The 16,323-nt window shown below is 47.5% G+C and overlaps 1 protein-coding gene across 1 annotated transcript; it reads left to right on the forward strand.

Moving 5' to 3' along the window:
• Positions 1 to 56: 56 nt before the first annotated feature.
• Positions 57 to 8,290, forward strand: LOC113019725 (P2Y purinoceptor 14-like). The gene is made up of 4 exons (XM_026163546.2): positions 57 to 238; positions 5,534 to 5,648; positions 5,774 to 6,033; positions 6,192 to 8,290. Exons 2-4 carry the CDS (start codon positions 5,544 to 5,546, stop codon positions 6,802 to 6,804), a joined length of 978 nt encoding a protein of 325 aa, XP_026019331.1. The 5' UTR covers positions 57 to 238; positions 5,534 to 5,543; the 3' UTR covers positions 6,805 to 8,290.
• Positions 8,291 to 16,323: the final 8,033 nt, after the last annotated feature.

Genomic DNA, 16,323 nt, shown 5'->3' on the forward strand with positions numbered 1-16,323 from the left:
ATGAAAACCTGAAACCTAGTAAAGTAACTGAGTCAAAGTTCAAAGAATAAGTGTAGCAAACACATATCTATCTCGGAAATAACTTGTGACAGTTTAACATTGACGAGAAACAGGAAATACGTCAATGGGGAGAGCAACAGTGTGGTCATTGTTTATTTCCTGATCTACAGTGATACCATCACACCACGAGAACGACTAAAGCAACTTTTCCTTCTCACAAAAAGCTACAAAATCAGAGGTGAGTCTTGTTCATTTTTCATCCTCAAATCTTTTGTAATTCTCGTGATACAACAGACACTGAATAAAACCACTTTTAACCAGTCTTGACTGAAAGGACAAAATATTAAGGTGGATTCTGTGAGTGAACATTAAGTTAATCTGAATACATGCTGACAGATGTCTTACTGGCTGAGGCCCATGGTGTCCTGGCATCAGGTGAACTGATGAAAAACCTTGTGCTCAAACATGATGATATATTAGAAAATATACTGTGATTAGCACATCATTATATTCAGAAAATATTATCAGGAAGGCGTCAAATACCTTTTTCTAAGCATTATATTCAGCAGCAAGACTGTACGGTGCATTACATAGAAAACATCATTAGACAACTTTTGTTGTGAAATTAATTTAATTGAACTCAACAAAACACTCAGTAGGTTATTCAAAATTGCATCTACATAGCTTTTCAAAGCATACAACCTGTTTATCGGAACTAATCAGCAAGCTATGTGTGACTTTTCTGTGCGCCAATGTCAGTGATAGCAAACAGGAAATGCATCAGAGTTCATAGTAGCGCTGCAGTCACAGTGTGTTTTCTGATTTAAATTGATACCATAAAACCACAAAGACATAACGACTGAAGACACTTTTCATGCTCTCAGAAAAGTACAGAGAGATACTTCAAATACAGGTGAGTCCAGCTGGTTTCTCAGATTTACAGAAAAACACGCAAACTGACTGTGTGTGTTGTAACACATCCCGCATGATGTCACTCAGCAATCAAATCATTTTATTCAGAGCAACTGTGAGAGGAGACAAGATGTAGAAGTCCAAATTATTAATTCAGAAAAATATGGAGAAATAAAAAGTTAAAGATTGTTTGCAATGTAGAATATAGTGAAGGAGGACCGCATGCAGGGGTTAACACTGCACAAAAAGAAGGTTCTGGGTTCAAATCCAGTCTCATGTATTCATCAGGGGTAGGCAACCTTTCTGATGACGAGTGCCATTTAAAATTTCCTCAGAAGTCAATGTGCCATATGACTGCATTAGCAATAAATTTTCTTTGTCCTGGTCGTTGTGTTCTTAGGCAAGACACTTTACCCTACCGCCTGCTGGTGCTGGCCAGAGGGGCCGATGGCGCGATATGGCAGCCTCGCTTCTGTCAGTCTGTGGCTACAACTGCAGCTTGCCTCCACCAGTGTGTGAATGTGAGAGTGAATGAATAGTGTATTTGTAAAGCGCTTTGAGTGCCTTGAAAAGCGCTATATAAATGCAATCCATTATTATTTTTATTATTAAATTTAATAACGCTCTATGTTAACAGTTACACACTATATAGAACCACTTCATAGAATTATATTTGTTCGCAGATGTTGGCAGCTATCAGCGAATAGTTATCAGCTATTTTGAAACAAAAAAAAAAGACACTTTTTATCCATAACAAGAACTCCATAAGTGCAAATGGATTGTACAACAGAAAATACAAATGCTATTTATGGTCTCCTCACAACAATGATAAGAAAAATAAACTGGGCCAATATGGCATGTCTGTTAATACAGAGACACACATGCTAATATGATCTCTGGTCTCCCACTCAGAGACACAGGTCTCCGAGCGTCCAGCATTCAGACGGCTACCTGAGGACACTCATGTGAGAGAAAATCTGCTCACACAGATATTTAGAGCCAAATCCTGTCAATAAGGCCTCTGCAATGTTCTGAAGACAGTTAAACTTGTCAGGTAGTGATGTCCAGCAGGTGAAAATGCAGCTCCATGAACACACACAGCTGTGGATTCCAGCTGCTTCGACGTTACATTAACTGGTATTAACTCAGCCAGTTAATGTGAGACAAATCCAGCTGCTTATTAAAGATCTCTAGTTTGATCAGAAAATAAAACATTGGTCCATACACCTGAAAGTCCCAAAAATACATTGTGTCTCGAGTCTACGGATGTATCCGTGTATCTCCATGGTGCTGATGCTGTGCTGAGCGGAAAGCTCCTGAAGCTTTTGAAGTGTCGGAATGTGGAAAGCTAATAACGTCCCTCTTACCAGTAGGCTAAGTTATTTTTAGCCAATTATAAGTTGAATCTGGTAGTTGGGGTTGTTAACTAAGATACTGTCATTAAGAAGCGGCACAACTAATGTGTCTATGCGAGCTAATTTGCAATGTGCACCGCTGGCGCGGCCATTTACTTTTTAATGCACCCTCTCAGATTAATTCACTGCGTGTTGTGCCCAGGGCTGGACTGGGACACAAAATCGGCCCGGGCAATCGGACCGGCCCACCAGGTATTACAGCCATAGAGCCTTTGAATGAAAACAGATGCTGTTGTGACAGTGATGTACAGTCTTGTTGTTATATGTATGTTTTCTATACATTTTTTGTCAGATAAAACCTTTGGTTGTAATATTCAGATAATTATTTAATAAAAGCGAGATATTTTAAATGAGAATAAGAAAGTATTTCTTTGTGCCCCCCTCTCCCTGTTAATGCCCCACCTTCCCCCCTTGGCTAAACTTTGCTAGACACGCCCCTGCACAGTTACCAGCTGTCAGCTACATAGAAAAGGATCCTGGTGTTATTTGTCTCTCAGAAACAGTTCATAACTTCCCTTCAACTCATTCATGTCACCTAAAAGGTAAACCTGTTTCTCCATCACCTGTTCAGCTCTGATGATTCAGTAAGGACATCTCCTGGTTTCATCTTCATGTTTCCTTCTCACCAGATAACCAAACCGATATCATGACCAGCAGCTTTTACAGCTGTGGCTCCAGCAAACATCAACTGATACTAGAAAGTAATATTAAATAAATTCTTACAATGATCCTGATGATCCTCTAATCGCCTGAGCCAAGGTGTGGGTCCCGATCAGCCAGAGTTTCGGGTGAGTTCATTGTGAAACCTGGCCCCACCTTATCATGTAAATTCCTGAGGTCAGATGGCCCAGGATGTGAGTGGGCTCTCTGTCCAAAATGTGAACATTGGCATCCTGGAAAGAGTGTCCTTTATCCTTAAGATGCAGATGGACTGCTGAGTCTTGTCCTGTGGAGGTGGCTCTTCTGTGTTGTGCCATGCGCTTGTGAAGTGGCTGTTTGGTCTCTCCAATGTAGAGGTCTGGGCATTCCTCGCTGCACTGTACAGCATACACCACATTGTTAAGTCTGTGTTTTGGCGTTTTGTCTTTCGGGTGAACCAGTTTCTGTCTGAGCGTTTTGCTGGGTCTGAAATGCACCGGGATGTCATGCTTGGAGAAAACTCTCCTGAGTTTTTCTGATACACCGGCTACATAGGGGATGACAATGTTGTTGCGTCTGTCCTTCTTATCCTCCCTCGCTGTTGTCTGGTCTTCTTTTCTGTGCCTCTTTGCTGACTTTAAGAACGCCCATTTAGGATAGCCGCACGTTTTGAGTGCTTCCTTTACATGTGTGTGTTCCTTCTGTTTTCCTTCAGGCTTAGAGGGAACATCCCTCTAAGCCTGAAGGAAAAAAGAAGGAACATGTAGGTGGAAAAATGCACCACTTAGACCAATCAAAAAATGATATGGCAACATGACATTTGGTTGTTTAGGAAAAGGGGGACATTTTAGGAGTGATGGAGAAAGAGAGTGAGAGAGAGAAAGAGCGAGTTTTGAGATATGAGAGATTTGTGACATTTAGCGTGTTTGGGGTGTGTAGTTAATGTGTTGTCTTGTTTAGTTAGTGTGTAGTGTTGTGGGTAGTTTTGTGTTGTGTGTCAGAACAATGAGGCAACTGCTGTCTCCAGGTAGAAACAGGAGTGATACACCTGCTGCTGTCAGACCTGCAGGTATCAGGCTGTGATGTTCTCCTTTACATTCTCCTAAAATAGTTTGAAATGGTTATTTAAAAAGGGGTAAAAGGTAAATGGATGCAAATAACTTTGTTGTTTGCAAAACTTGTGCATAGGATTTTAAAATCGACAATTTATTTTTGCATTTAAAGTTTTGAAATATGATTTATTAAACATGTTTGTGGTTGTTACAGTAAAATTGTAACTTTTTTTGTTTTTTGTCTGATTTTAGATCAATTGTGTTAATACAGTATGTCAAAATGAAAACATAACTGTAAATTCAGACACGTGAGGTTGTGCTGAAATGAATGATACCAAACAAGGCAAAGTAATTAGTTTTTAAAGGTGAAATATGGAGGGAAAATCAAAAGTAGTTAAAAAATGGCCAATTATACCCTGGGCCCGAGAGGGTTAAACATTTTTTTTAAAGTAATGCAATAGTTACTTTCCATCCATCCATCCATCCATCCATCGTCATCCGCTTTGTCCGGGGCCGGGTCGCGGGGGCAGCAGCCTAAGCAAAGAGGCCCAGACCTCCCTCTCCCCAGCCACCTCCTCCAGCTTATCCGGGGGAATACCAAGGCGTTCCCAGGCCAGCCGAGATATATAATCTCTCCAGCGTGTCCTGGGTCTGCCCCGGGGCCTCCTCCCGGTGGGACATGCCTGGAACACCTCACCCAGGAGGCGCCCAGGGGGCATCCTTGTCAGATGCCCGAACCACCTCAGCTGGCTCCTTTCGATGTGGAGCAGCAGCTGCTCTACTCTGAGCCCCTCCCGGATGGCCGAACTTCTCACCCTATCTCTAAGGGAGAGGCCAGCCACCCTTCGGAGGAAGCTCATTTCTGCCGCTTGTATCCGCGATCTCGTTCTTTCGGTCAGTCTTGGCAGCCGGGGGTCAGTCCGCCAGGGCCTCCGCTCCTGGCCGCCACCCGGCACACAATGCACCCGACCCCTATGGCGCCTCCTGCGGGTGGTGGGCCTGCGGGAGGATGGGCCCATGTCTCCTCTTCGGGCTGTGCCCGGCCGGATCCCATGGACTAAGGCCCGGCCACCAGACGCTCGCCCTCGGGCACCCTCCCCGGGCCTGGCTCCAGGGCGAGGCCCCGGTAACCCTATCCCGGGCAGGGTAAACTGTTCCCTCGGTGTCCTTTTCATAAGGGTCTTATGAATCGCTCTTTGTCTGGTCCCTCACCCAGGGTCAGTTACTTTCCAAGTAATTACTTTTAGAATCTTGTAACTCAGTTATAATGAATTACTTTTTAAAAGTAACTTGCCCAACACTGATCATGAGTGACTCCAAGGTTTCTTACTGGGGGTCAAAATTACTGTCTCAAAGACACATGTAGTTGATCTCAACACAATGTTTAAAATTGGTTTGACTTTGATTTATCTCGAACTAAGGGACCATGAAGGTTGATCCTTTCAAAGATTAAACTAGCATTTATAAACAGTTTGTTGCAAAGAGGTAGATCTCTGAAGTAGGTTTATTTTTCAGATCTGGAAGCATGGTTGACCCAAAATATGAGACTTCACCTTCCAACCAGACCTGTGATGCTGTCGACACATCTGCCAGCACTTTCTTTATGGTGGTCTACAGTCTGCTGTTTGTGGTAAGTGTCAAATCTTCAGACTGTGCTCTGTTATACACTGGTTGAAGTTTTCATAAACTGTTCATGTTGAGTCTGAAGGTGCATGCACCAAAGTCTTCTTTCCATCATCTCTGTGTCATGTTCAGGTGGGTCTACCTCTCAATGGCTTCGTCATAAAGTTCTACTGTTGTCAAGCTCAGCAGCAGGCATCGAGCAGCTTGAAGGTCTTCCTGAAAAACCTGACAGCTGCCGACTTTCTGCTCTGTCTCTCTCTGCCACTGCGCATCGGCCACTATAATAGCGGATCTATAATAATTTGGCAGCTCTACTGCAGCTTTGGAGCCTCTGCCTTCTACCTCAACATGTGTGCCAGCATCATATTCATGGGGTACATCGCTGCCAACAGGTAAGAAACTTTTACTGATTTCAGACTGCAGTTCATGATGGTGTTGTTGACTGCAAACCATGCACTCCTGATGAAAGCATGAATGATTTCTGAAGGTGTGACAGCACTGTGACTGATCAGTGAAGTTGTCTACTCCCCTCCTTCCTCTTCTTTCTCAGGTATCTGAAGATTGTTCATCCTTCACGAACTCGTGTCCTGCAGACAGTACGGACTGCCCGCATCATCTCGATGATCACCTGGACTTTTCTTGTGACTACAGGAATTATTTTCATTATCCTGTTTTTCATCACTCATAAATCTCTGCCTTCTAGTATCAGCCGCTGTGTTCTCATCTTTAGTCCACTGGTCACTGTGTCCTTCAAAATCATTCAGGCTTTGTGTGTCGTTACTTTCCTCGTGGTCTTCATATCCTTGGTCTTCTTCTACTACAGCACCTCCCGCAGGGTGTTGCAGGCACAGCAGAGGCAGCTGGCCTCCTCTGGCTCCGAGAAGCTCTTGAAGTCTCGCAGGAACATGTTGGTGCTGGTCAGCATCTTCTGTGTTTGTTTTGTCCCGTTTTACCTGGTTCGACTACCCTCAGTTTTTCTGTGGAGCAGCTGCTCTGTAGGTCCAGTGTTGTACTACCTGCAGGAGGTGACCACCATGGTTGCAACTTTCAATGTCTGTCTGGATCCTCTTGTTTACTTTTTCCTCTGTAAGACTTTTCATGCTCAGGTGAGAATGGCATTCAGGGGGACCAACATCCAACAAGCAAATGAGGAGAGTGAGTAGCAGCTGGACATTAAGGAGGATAGATAAGATGGCGGTGAACATCATATGATTAAAGATCAACTTGACTGGATAGCCCTAGTATGAAGATTTGACATCCAGTGAGGGTCCTGATTTGTCTTCTGTGAGATGAGCAGTTTAGAAGATTATCTCTAAGAGGTTCTAAGTCCAACCTGTGAATTGATTTGGGATTTTTTGTCTTTTTCATCTGCTCATTGTTGCTGTGTTAGATGGTTAATTTTAAGAATAATTCCTTTATGAAGTGAGAAACACAGAGTAAAAAGTTCCAGGCATCTCCAAAAACATTAGAGCACTTTTGCAAATGTAAGATAAGATAAGATAAGAGATAAGGTAAGAGATAAGATAAGATAAAACTTTATTAATCCCTCAGGTGGGTTCCTCTGGGAAATTCGGTTTCCAAAAGCACAGCACCGACAGAAGTTACAGAGTTACAGAATATTATACACACACACACACACACACACACACACACACACACACACACACACACACACACATATAAATACAGAGACAAATATAAATAAAATATACGAAGGGGATCAATAGGATAAATAGGAATAAAAATAGTGAATTGCACATTTCAGGTATTGAGGTCTATTGCACCATTGACCATTAACAAAAGTATTGCACAGTGAAGTGAAGAGGCACTACAGCTTAGTTGTTCCCCCCTCCTTTGTCCTCCTGTTTCCCCTCCCTCTCCCCTCCAGAGAGGAGTTAAACAGTTTGATGGCGTGTGGGACAAAGGAGTTTTTAAGTCTGTTAGTTCTTGTCTTAGGGAGAAGCAACCTTTCACTGAACAGACTCTTCTGGTTGTTTATGGCCGTGTGCAGAGGATGCCCAGCATTGTTCATAATATGTGATGTCTTGATAAATCGAGCAGATAATTGAAGTTTACACAGCACCATTTTCGCATGAAAACATCTTAAAAGTTTATTTTGTGACCCAGAAAGAGTAATATTTCAAACTCCGCCACTGCCTTGTTTGGGTTTTGGACGAAATGCATTCTGGGATATTCCATTTCGTCATTTCGAGCTGATTGGAGACCAAAACAGCCAATCAGATTTTTTCGCATTCAATTCTGTGATTGGCTGGTTTTGTGGCACAAATATAACGGTGTACAGAAAGAGTTGAGCTCTTTGGGGGGAAACTCCCACAGGGTGTTAATCTGGGACTCGCCACCATTTGACACTTAGAACTGAAGAAGCTTCTCGGATGAGAGGTGAAACGTCTTAAAGCAACTTAAAGAAGTCCAGACACTTTTCTTTCCAAGCTCCTTGATCTACGATGACCTGGATGACTGAGAACCTTCACAGACTCATGCTGTGTCGATTTCTTCTGTTGTGCTCCCTAAAATCGCCATCCGTAGTTTCCCAGTGTTTTGTTATTAGTTTCCAGTTTCTAGATTTTGGTTCAGTTTTGTAACTGCTTTTTGTGTAATCTGTGCAATAAAACAGCCTCCTTCAGTTCATCCACGTGTTTTGAGTTGTGCATTTAGGTCTTTCCTCCTGCCTGCCTGTTTCATGAAATAAAATAAACACCTCCGTCAAAAAGAGGCTCAAAGAGAAAATAAGTGAGCGTCTCTATTTGTGTCTCAAAGTGATAACAGTATCTTATCTTCAGTGAGTGTTTTGCAGTTTCTACTTTGTGGTTTCTAGCCACAGCTCATCTTTCTACATAAATACTGAGGGGGAAGTACTGAAATAGCAATCAGGTGATGACGAAGACTTAAAGGGGACTGCTGTATCTTCTTTCCAACCTTCTATTTTAGACTCAGATGTGTAGGTTAAATATTTGTTTTGACAATAGAAATGACAGCCATTTGCTGTTTAGTTAGCTCAATAAAATCAGTGGACAGCACCGAGAGATACAACTGAAAAGAAACAACAAGTTATGCAACATGCCTTAATTCGTATGTTACAGCACACAGTGAAAGTGTGTAGTGATTAGAGACTGTGTAGTGACTTTGAGGAAACAGATCATACAAAACAAACTTCATTGGTGATAAGATCTTTACCACTAATAGTAACTGTTAATGGAAGCTGTATTTATTTTAACAGTGTGTAAAGTGCAGAAGAAAATCCATCCATCCATCTTCATCCGCTTTATCCGAGGCCGGGTCGCGGGGGCAGCAGCCTAAGCAAAGAGGCCCAGACCTCCCTCTCCCCAGCCACCTCCTCCAGCTTATCTGGGGGAACACCAAGGCGTTCCCAGGCCAGCCGAGAGACATAATCTCTCCAGCGTGTCCTGGGTTAGAAATCCTGTCCATAAAAATTATGAACAGAACCGGAGACAAAGGGCAGCCCTGGCGGAGCCCATCACCCACCGGGAACGAGTCCGACTTTGCGAACCAAGCTCTTACAACGGTTGTATAGGGATTTAATGGCCTGTAGCAATGGGCCAGACACCCCATACTCCCGCAACACCTCCCACAGGATACCCCGAGGGACACGGTCGAATGCCTTCTCCAAGTCCACAAAACACATGTAGACTGGTTGGGCAAACTCCCATGCACCCTCAAGTATTCTCGAGAGGATTAAGAGCTGGTCCAGTGTTCCGCGACCAGGACGAAAACCGCATTGTTCCTCCTGTATCCGAGGTTCGACTAGCGGACGAACTCTCCTTTCCAGCACCCTGGCATAGACTTTCCCAGGGAGGCTGAGGAGTGTGATCCCCCTGTAGTTGGAACACACCCTCCGGTCCCCTTTCTTAAAGATGGGGACCACCACCCCGGTCTGCCAGTCCACAGTTACTGCCCCTGATCTCCACGCAACATTGCAGAGGCGTGTCAACCAGGACAGCCCTACAACGTCCAGAGCCTTCAGGAACTCGGGGCGGACCTCATCAACACCAGGGGCTCTGCCACCAAGGAGTTGTTTAACTGCCTCAGTGACCTCGCCCCCGGAAATTGGCGGGTCATTCCCCTCATCCCCAGACTCTGCTTCCTCCTCGGAAGACATGTCAGTGGGATTAAGGAGGTCCTCGAAGTATTCCTTCCACCACTTGACAATTTTCTCAGTCGACGTCAGCAGCGCTCCGCCAGCACTATACACAGTGCAGGTAGAGCACCGCTTTCCCTTCCTGAGACGCCTGACGGTTTGCCAGAATCTCTTCGAGGCAGTCCGAAAGTCTTTTTCCATGGCCTCTCAGAACTCCTCCCACACCCAAGTTTTTGCTTCAGCCACTGCCCGAGCCGCATTCCGCTTGGCCTGTTAATACCTGTCGGCTGCCTCCGGAGTCCCACAGGCTAACCAAGCCCAATAGGACTCCTTCTTCAGCCTGGTGGCTCCCTTCACCTCTGGTGTCCACCATTTGGTTTGGGGATTATCACCTTGGCAGGCACCAACCACCTTGCGGCCGCAGCTCAATGCAGCAGCTTCGGCAATGGAGCCGCTGAACATTGTCCATTCGGACTCAATGTCCCCAGTCTCCCTCGGAATGCTGTTGAAGCTCTGCCGGAGGTGTGCGTTGAAGATCTCGCGAACTGGGGCCTCTGCTAGACATTTCCAGCACACCCTCACTACGTGTTTAGGTGCACCGGGTCCGTCCAGCGTCCTCCCCCGCCACCTGATCCAACTCACCACCAGGTGGTGATCAGTTGACAGCTCAGCCCCTCTCTTTACCCGAGTGTCCAGAACATACGGTCGCAGGTCTGGTGATACGATTACAAAATCGATCATTGACCTACGGCCTAGAGCGTCCTGGTGCCACGTGCACTTATGGACACTCTTATGTTCGAACAGGGTGTTCGTTATGGCCAAACTGTGATTAGCACAGAAGTCCAATAACAAAGCACCGCTCGGGTTCAGATCAGGGAGGCCGTTCCTCCGAATCACGCCCCTCCAGGTCTCACTGTCGTTACCCACGTGAGCATTGAGTTCCCCCCCCCCCCGCCCCCCGGAACTCTAAGAAGGCTAGGTACTCCAAACTGCCACTCGGCGCATAAGCGCAGATGACAGTCAGGACCCGTTCCCCGACCCTAAGGCGCAGGGAACAAACCCTCTCATCCACCGGGAAAAACCCCAACGTACCGGCAGCAAGCCGAGGGGATATTAGAATACCCACCCCAGCTTCCCCTGCCGCTCTTGCCCCTTCTCCCAGGCGAAAGCGACGTCCACGCGGCCGTCAGTTACCGGCAGATTCTGTGAGTCAGGAACGCAGTGTTTTTTCTGCTCCATCTGAGCGTGCATTCATGAACACTCTGTCAGTTATTCCTGAGTCTAGTAATTCAATGCCAGTTAACTCTGGGTTATTCAAATGTGAAAAGAGTAATTCAGAAACGGTTAATTCTTTGTCAGATACTCCAAGGTCCGTTAACACCTGCTCTGAGGATTTAAAGGACTGCTTTCATTCTGCCTCTCCCGAGTCCTGTGTTATACTACCCAGGGCTTTTAATCTGAAAGCTGAAAATAAGGAACACTATCTACTGGAAGCTCAGTTAGCCGCCCGGCCAGAAGGTCAGTTAGCCGCCCGGCAAGAAGCTCAGTTAGCTGCCCGGCCAGAAGCCCAGTTAGCCGCCTGGCCAGAAGCTCAGTTAGTCGCCCAGCCAGAAGCTCAGTGAGCCGCCCGGCCAGAAGCTCAGTTAGCCGCCCGGCCAGAAGCTCAGTTAGCCGCCCGGCCAGAAGCTCAGTCTCCCACTCCACCACCATTGTCATCACAACCATTATGTCAGTCACCCTCAGTTCAGCCTCCTGTTCAGCAGCTGGAGGGCCCGAGGAGCCCGTCCAGTCGCCAGCCGCATCCTCATCATCTTCGCCTGGTCCAGCCCCCGCAGCTTCATCATCTTCGCCTGGTCCAACTTCAGCTCCACCCACGCCGTCGCCTGGTCCAGCTTCAGCTCCACCCATGCCGTCGCCTCGTCCAGCTTCAGGTCCCCCCACGCGTCACCTGGTCCGGCTTCAGCTCCACCCACGCCGTCGCCGGGTCCGGCTTCAGCATCCTCTTCGGCATCCTCATCAACGTGGCCTGGTCCAGCCTCCGCAGCTTCATCCTCGCCTGGTCCAGCCTCTGCAGCTTCATCCTCGCCTGGCCCAGCCTCTGCTTCAGCTTCATCCTCATCTGCCTCGCCTGGTCCGGCCTCCGCAGCTTCATCCTCGCCTGGCCCAGCCTCTGCTTCAGCTTCATCCTCGTCTGCCTCGCCTGGTCCGGCCTCCGTGTCTTCATCCTCGTCTGGTCCAGCCCCCGCATCAGCTCCAGCATCGCCTGCAGTGGCCTCCTCTTCAGCCCAGCCTGGCCCAGCCTCTGCTTCAGCTTCATCCTCATCTGGCTCGCCTGGTCCGGCCTCCGTGTCTTCATCCTCGTCTGGTCCAGCCCCCGCATCAGCTCCAGCATCGCCTGCAGTGGCCTCCTCTTCAGCGTCACCAGTTTCGTTTGGCCCAGCCTCCGCCTTGGCTTCTGCCTCGTCTGGTCCAGCCTCCGCCTCGGCTTCTGCCTCGTCTGGTCCAGCCTCCGCCTCGCCTGGTGCCGCAGGGATCACGCCACCTTCAGCTCCCAAACTACCGCCTCAACATCATCAAACATTTGTCAGGCCGCTTGTTGGGCATCATCACCACCGTGGCCGCCCTCCGGACTTCTGTTGCCACCCCCGCCTTCTGCGTGGACTACACGCCGCCACTGCCTTTCGCGTGGCTGGCCTCCAGACCTGCATTCGCGCCGCCGTTGCCGTCCGCACAGTCGGCCCCCGGACCTGCATTCGCGCCGCCATTGCCGTCCGCATGGTCGGCCCCCGGAACTGTTTCCATGCCACTGCCTACTGCGTGGCCGGCCTCCGGACCTGCCCCACTGCCGCTGCCATTCGCATGGTCGGCCTCCGGAACTGAACTGTTTTGGCTTCCTGCGCTGTCGGCCCCCTGAACTTGGCCATCTGGGCCTTTTTTGGACTCTGTCCCTCCGTCCTGGGCCCCCTCCGCCCGCCCTGGTCGGGTAGTTTTCTGTTTTGGTTTTGGTCCATTTTTGTGGTTCTGCTGGGCTGTCTGGAGCCAGCCCTTGAGGGGGGGTACTGTGGAGACACGGGGACCTGAGCTACTAATGGTGGTGAAGTAGATAACTGCACGGAAGACTGAACTGAGGGCGTCTGCACTGGCACAGGGGACTGAACTGATGTCTGTTGTAACGGTGGTGGTGAGAGTGGAGTAGGCGGTGGAGTTGATGACTTCACAGGAGACTGAACCAGAGGTGAGTGCACAGGAGACTGAGCTAGAGGTGAGTGCACAGGAGACTGAGCTAGAGGTAGTAGTGATAGTTGGGGGGAAAGTGGAGCTGGTGATTGAGTGGATGACTGTGCTAAGGGAGGCTGCACTGGGGACAATGGAGACTGCACTGGGGACACTGGAGACTGCACTGGGGAAAGCTGAGATGCAGGAGACTGCAGTGACGGTTGTGGTGGAGGTGTAATGGGTGGAGGAGCAGCTGAATTGGCTGCGGGTCGGATGGCTAATGGCTCAGTGTCTTAATGGCAGGGCTATAGGTTGAATGACTCGCTGAGTAGCAGCCTGAATGGCTGAGTGTAGTGATGGTTGTGGCGGAAGAGAAACAGGTGGTAGTGTGGAAGATGGAGCTAAGGGTGACTGAGTGGCAGACCGAACTGATAACTGAAGCGATGGTAGAGGTGAAAATGGAGCTTGTGGTGGAGTTAATGGCTGTGCTAGCGTATCAGATCGCTCTCCCCGGGTAAGTCTGCTGGGTCCATATTGTGGTCGCGTCGTACTGTCATGAATCGCTGTGCGGCAGGCAGGAGTTGGACCCAAAATGCAGGACTCACAGACTCGGGGGGGGGGGTGAACTCAAAACACAGTTTTATTTGCTGGCAAGGAAAAGACATACAAACTAAACTAATCTAAACTGGGAACAACAAACTAAAACTCACAAGGAGACACAGGGAGATCCACACAGCACGAGAGACGACGCGACACTGACTCAGAGAAACACAGGGTTTAAATACACTGGGAAGTAACAAGGGGAATGAGACAAAGAAGGAGGGCACAGCTGGGAGAAATCAGGACTGACGAGACAAGCAAAGCAGGACGCATTCACATAAGACACGGACCATCAAAGTAAAACAGGAAGTTTCACACAGAGACGCGAACTCGACACAGTGGAGACAGCAACTAAGAAACACAGAGACATAAACCATAAGGAAGAGGACTCTAAGAACCGAGAGACACAGAAACGAACTCAAACATGCAGACACAGACTACACAGAACAGAGGGGACACAGAGAAACATGAAGGGCAAGGGATCGAAACTAGAAACCATAGAATAACTCACACAAGTACAATAATACAAACATCACAAAGAACTAAAAACGCTGGATCAGGAGACCCAGGACTGTGACATCAGGTCCCCATAAGGAGAATCATGTGCTAACGGCTGTCTAAATGACTCGGGTAAAGTTTGTAGCCTGCGTGCTTGTTGTTTTTGTCTGCTTCCACTTGTCTTTGCACTAGGATGATGTCGGCGTAAATGTGCAGTCATATTCGTTGTGTTCCCACTAGTGCTGTCAGTGTTAATCTAGTTAAAATGACATTAACGCCATAACACAGCCAATCTTAGTTAACGAGTTACCGCGGATCGGCCCGTGCGTGGGGCTGGACGGCGTCAACACGTTAACAAGCTAACTGCGCTAACGCACTAGTTCCCACCAATTGAGCACTGCGTGGCACATCCGACATACTGTTTTACTTTTGTCCATGACGCACTTACCTTCAGGGTCATGCTTCACATGAAAACCAAAATAGTTCCAAACGCCAGATCTGAATGAGGGTGGGGGAGGTTCAATTTGCCATGTTACAACGAGCTGTCTTGCTAGCTTGTGTTGCGCTCAGTGGCTCTGCACTCAACAGTGCAGCCTAGGCGGAGTAGTCGAATGCAGATCCACTGAGCGCTCAACACAGACAGCATCGTCAGAAGAAAAGTTGATAAAATAAATAAAAAAATTTGTATTGTTCGGTTCATATGCATACCGAACCGAAAGCATTGTATCGAACGGTTCAATATCGATACATGTAATGTGGCACTTTAACCCATAATTTCATTTGGGATTAATAAAGTATTTTTGATTCTGATTCTTCATTCATCTGAGCTCCTGTCACCTTTTAGCTCAGTGGTTTTCAGTTGTTTGACTTGTGAGGGTGAAGGTGAGGGCCAGTGAAGTGATTAAAGGGGTAGGTGACAGAGTTAACTCAGACAAAATCTGGGATCTGCTCCCTATGATATTCTCTAGTGAAGGTACCGGATTGATGGCACCTTCAACAAGTTAAAGGATTGCGAAAAAAGTTGATTCTGTTCATCTCGACGTGCTGTTTTCAGCTGAAGAAACATCATCATTTATTCAAGTGACTTCTTCAGTCTCAGGTGGTTTCCCCAACCTTATAACGACACTGTGACCAAAATTGTTGTAGATCGGGTTCCCTGGCACAAACATAGTAATATAGTGTACACTGTTTAGTGTCAGAAGCCCACATAGCAGACAGGTCTGGCCCGGTATCAGAGCTGGTGTCAAACTGCTGGCTGATTTCTGGCATCGTAAGTGGTATGTCATCCTGATGTGGGCCAGGTCTGGCAAACCAGATCTGGGCCACCAAAGGGCCGTCATTCTTTGCGGTATGTGGGCCACGTGTAAGCACATTGTGTAGGCCAGGTCCGGGCCATACCAATTTTGCTATGTGGGGGAGGCTATAGTTCCTGACAACTGGATAAAATGAGCACCGCAAAAGCCCGAAAAAAGTAAAGAGGACAAAGATAACTTCATTAATTAAATTCTCATTAATAAAGTTAAAAACTATTTCACACAAGGGTTTCTTGGTTGAATAACAAATTATATACATTTAAGAATATGTCCTGCAGCTTTTAGATGCATTCTTGTTCCAACACACCTGAATCAAATGAAAGGCTTGGTTCCACATTTGATGGCACACTGAAGAGGTAATTCAACCATCTGATTGAATGTATCGATATTGAACCGAGCTGGCCCCAGTGTTTTCTGGCATTTTCAACTCCTCACTGCAGGCATGTCATGTGCCTGCCTGCTTCAAGTCCTCCACCATAATCCCTGTCCCCAAGAAACCTAGGATCACTGGACTAAATGACTACAGACCCGTGGCTCTGACATCTGTGGTCATGAAGTCTTTTGAGCGCCTAGTTCTCTCCCATCTCAGGACCCTCACGGCCCCCCTCCTGGACCCCCTGCAGTTTGCATATAGAGCCAACAGGTCTGTAGATGACGCCATCAACATGGCCCTACACTTCATCCTGCAGCATCTGGACTCCCCAGGAACCTACGCCAGGATCCTGTTTGTGGACTTCAGCTCTGCCTTCAACACCATCCTTCCAGACCATCTCCGAGACAAGCTTTCCCAGATGAATGTGCCTGATCCCATCTGCCGGTGGATCACTGACTTCCTGACGGACAGGAAGCAGCATGTGAGGCTGGGAAAGAATGTCTCGGACTCCCGGACCATCAGCACCGGCTCCCCTCAGGGCTGTGTTCTTTCTCCTCTGCTCTTC

This window comes from Astatotilapia calliptera, chromosome 3, assembly GCF_964374335.1.
Source record: "Astatotilapia calliptera chromosome 3, fAstCal68.1, whole genome shotgun sequence".
Taxonomy (NCBI): domain Eukaryota; kingdom Metazoa; phylum Chordata; class Actinopteri; order Cichliformes; family Cichlidae; genus Astatotilapia; species Astatotilapia calliptera.

Coding starts and splice junctions, on each gene's coding strand:
- LOC113019725 (XM_026163546.2), top strand. CDS start 5,544: ATGGTTGACCCAAAATATGAGACTTCACCTTCCAACCAGACCTGTGAT. Junction 5,649..5,773: donor TCTACAGTCTGCTGTTTGTG/GTAAGTGTCAAA, acceptor TGTCATGTTCAG/GTGGGTCTACCTCTCAATGG. Junction 6,034..6,191: donor GGGTACATCGCTGCCAACAG/GTAAGAAACTTT, acceptor CTTCTTTCTCAG/GTATCTGAAGATTGTTCATC.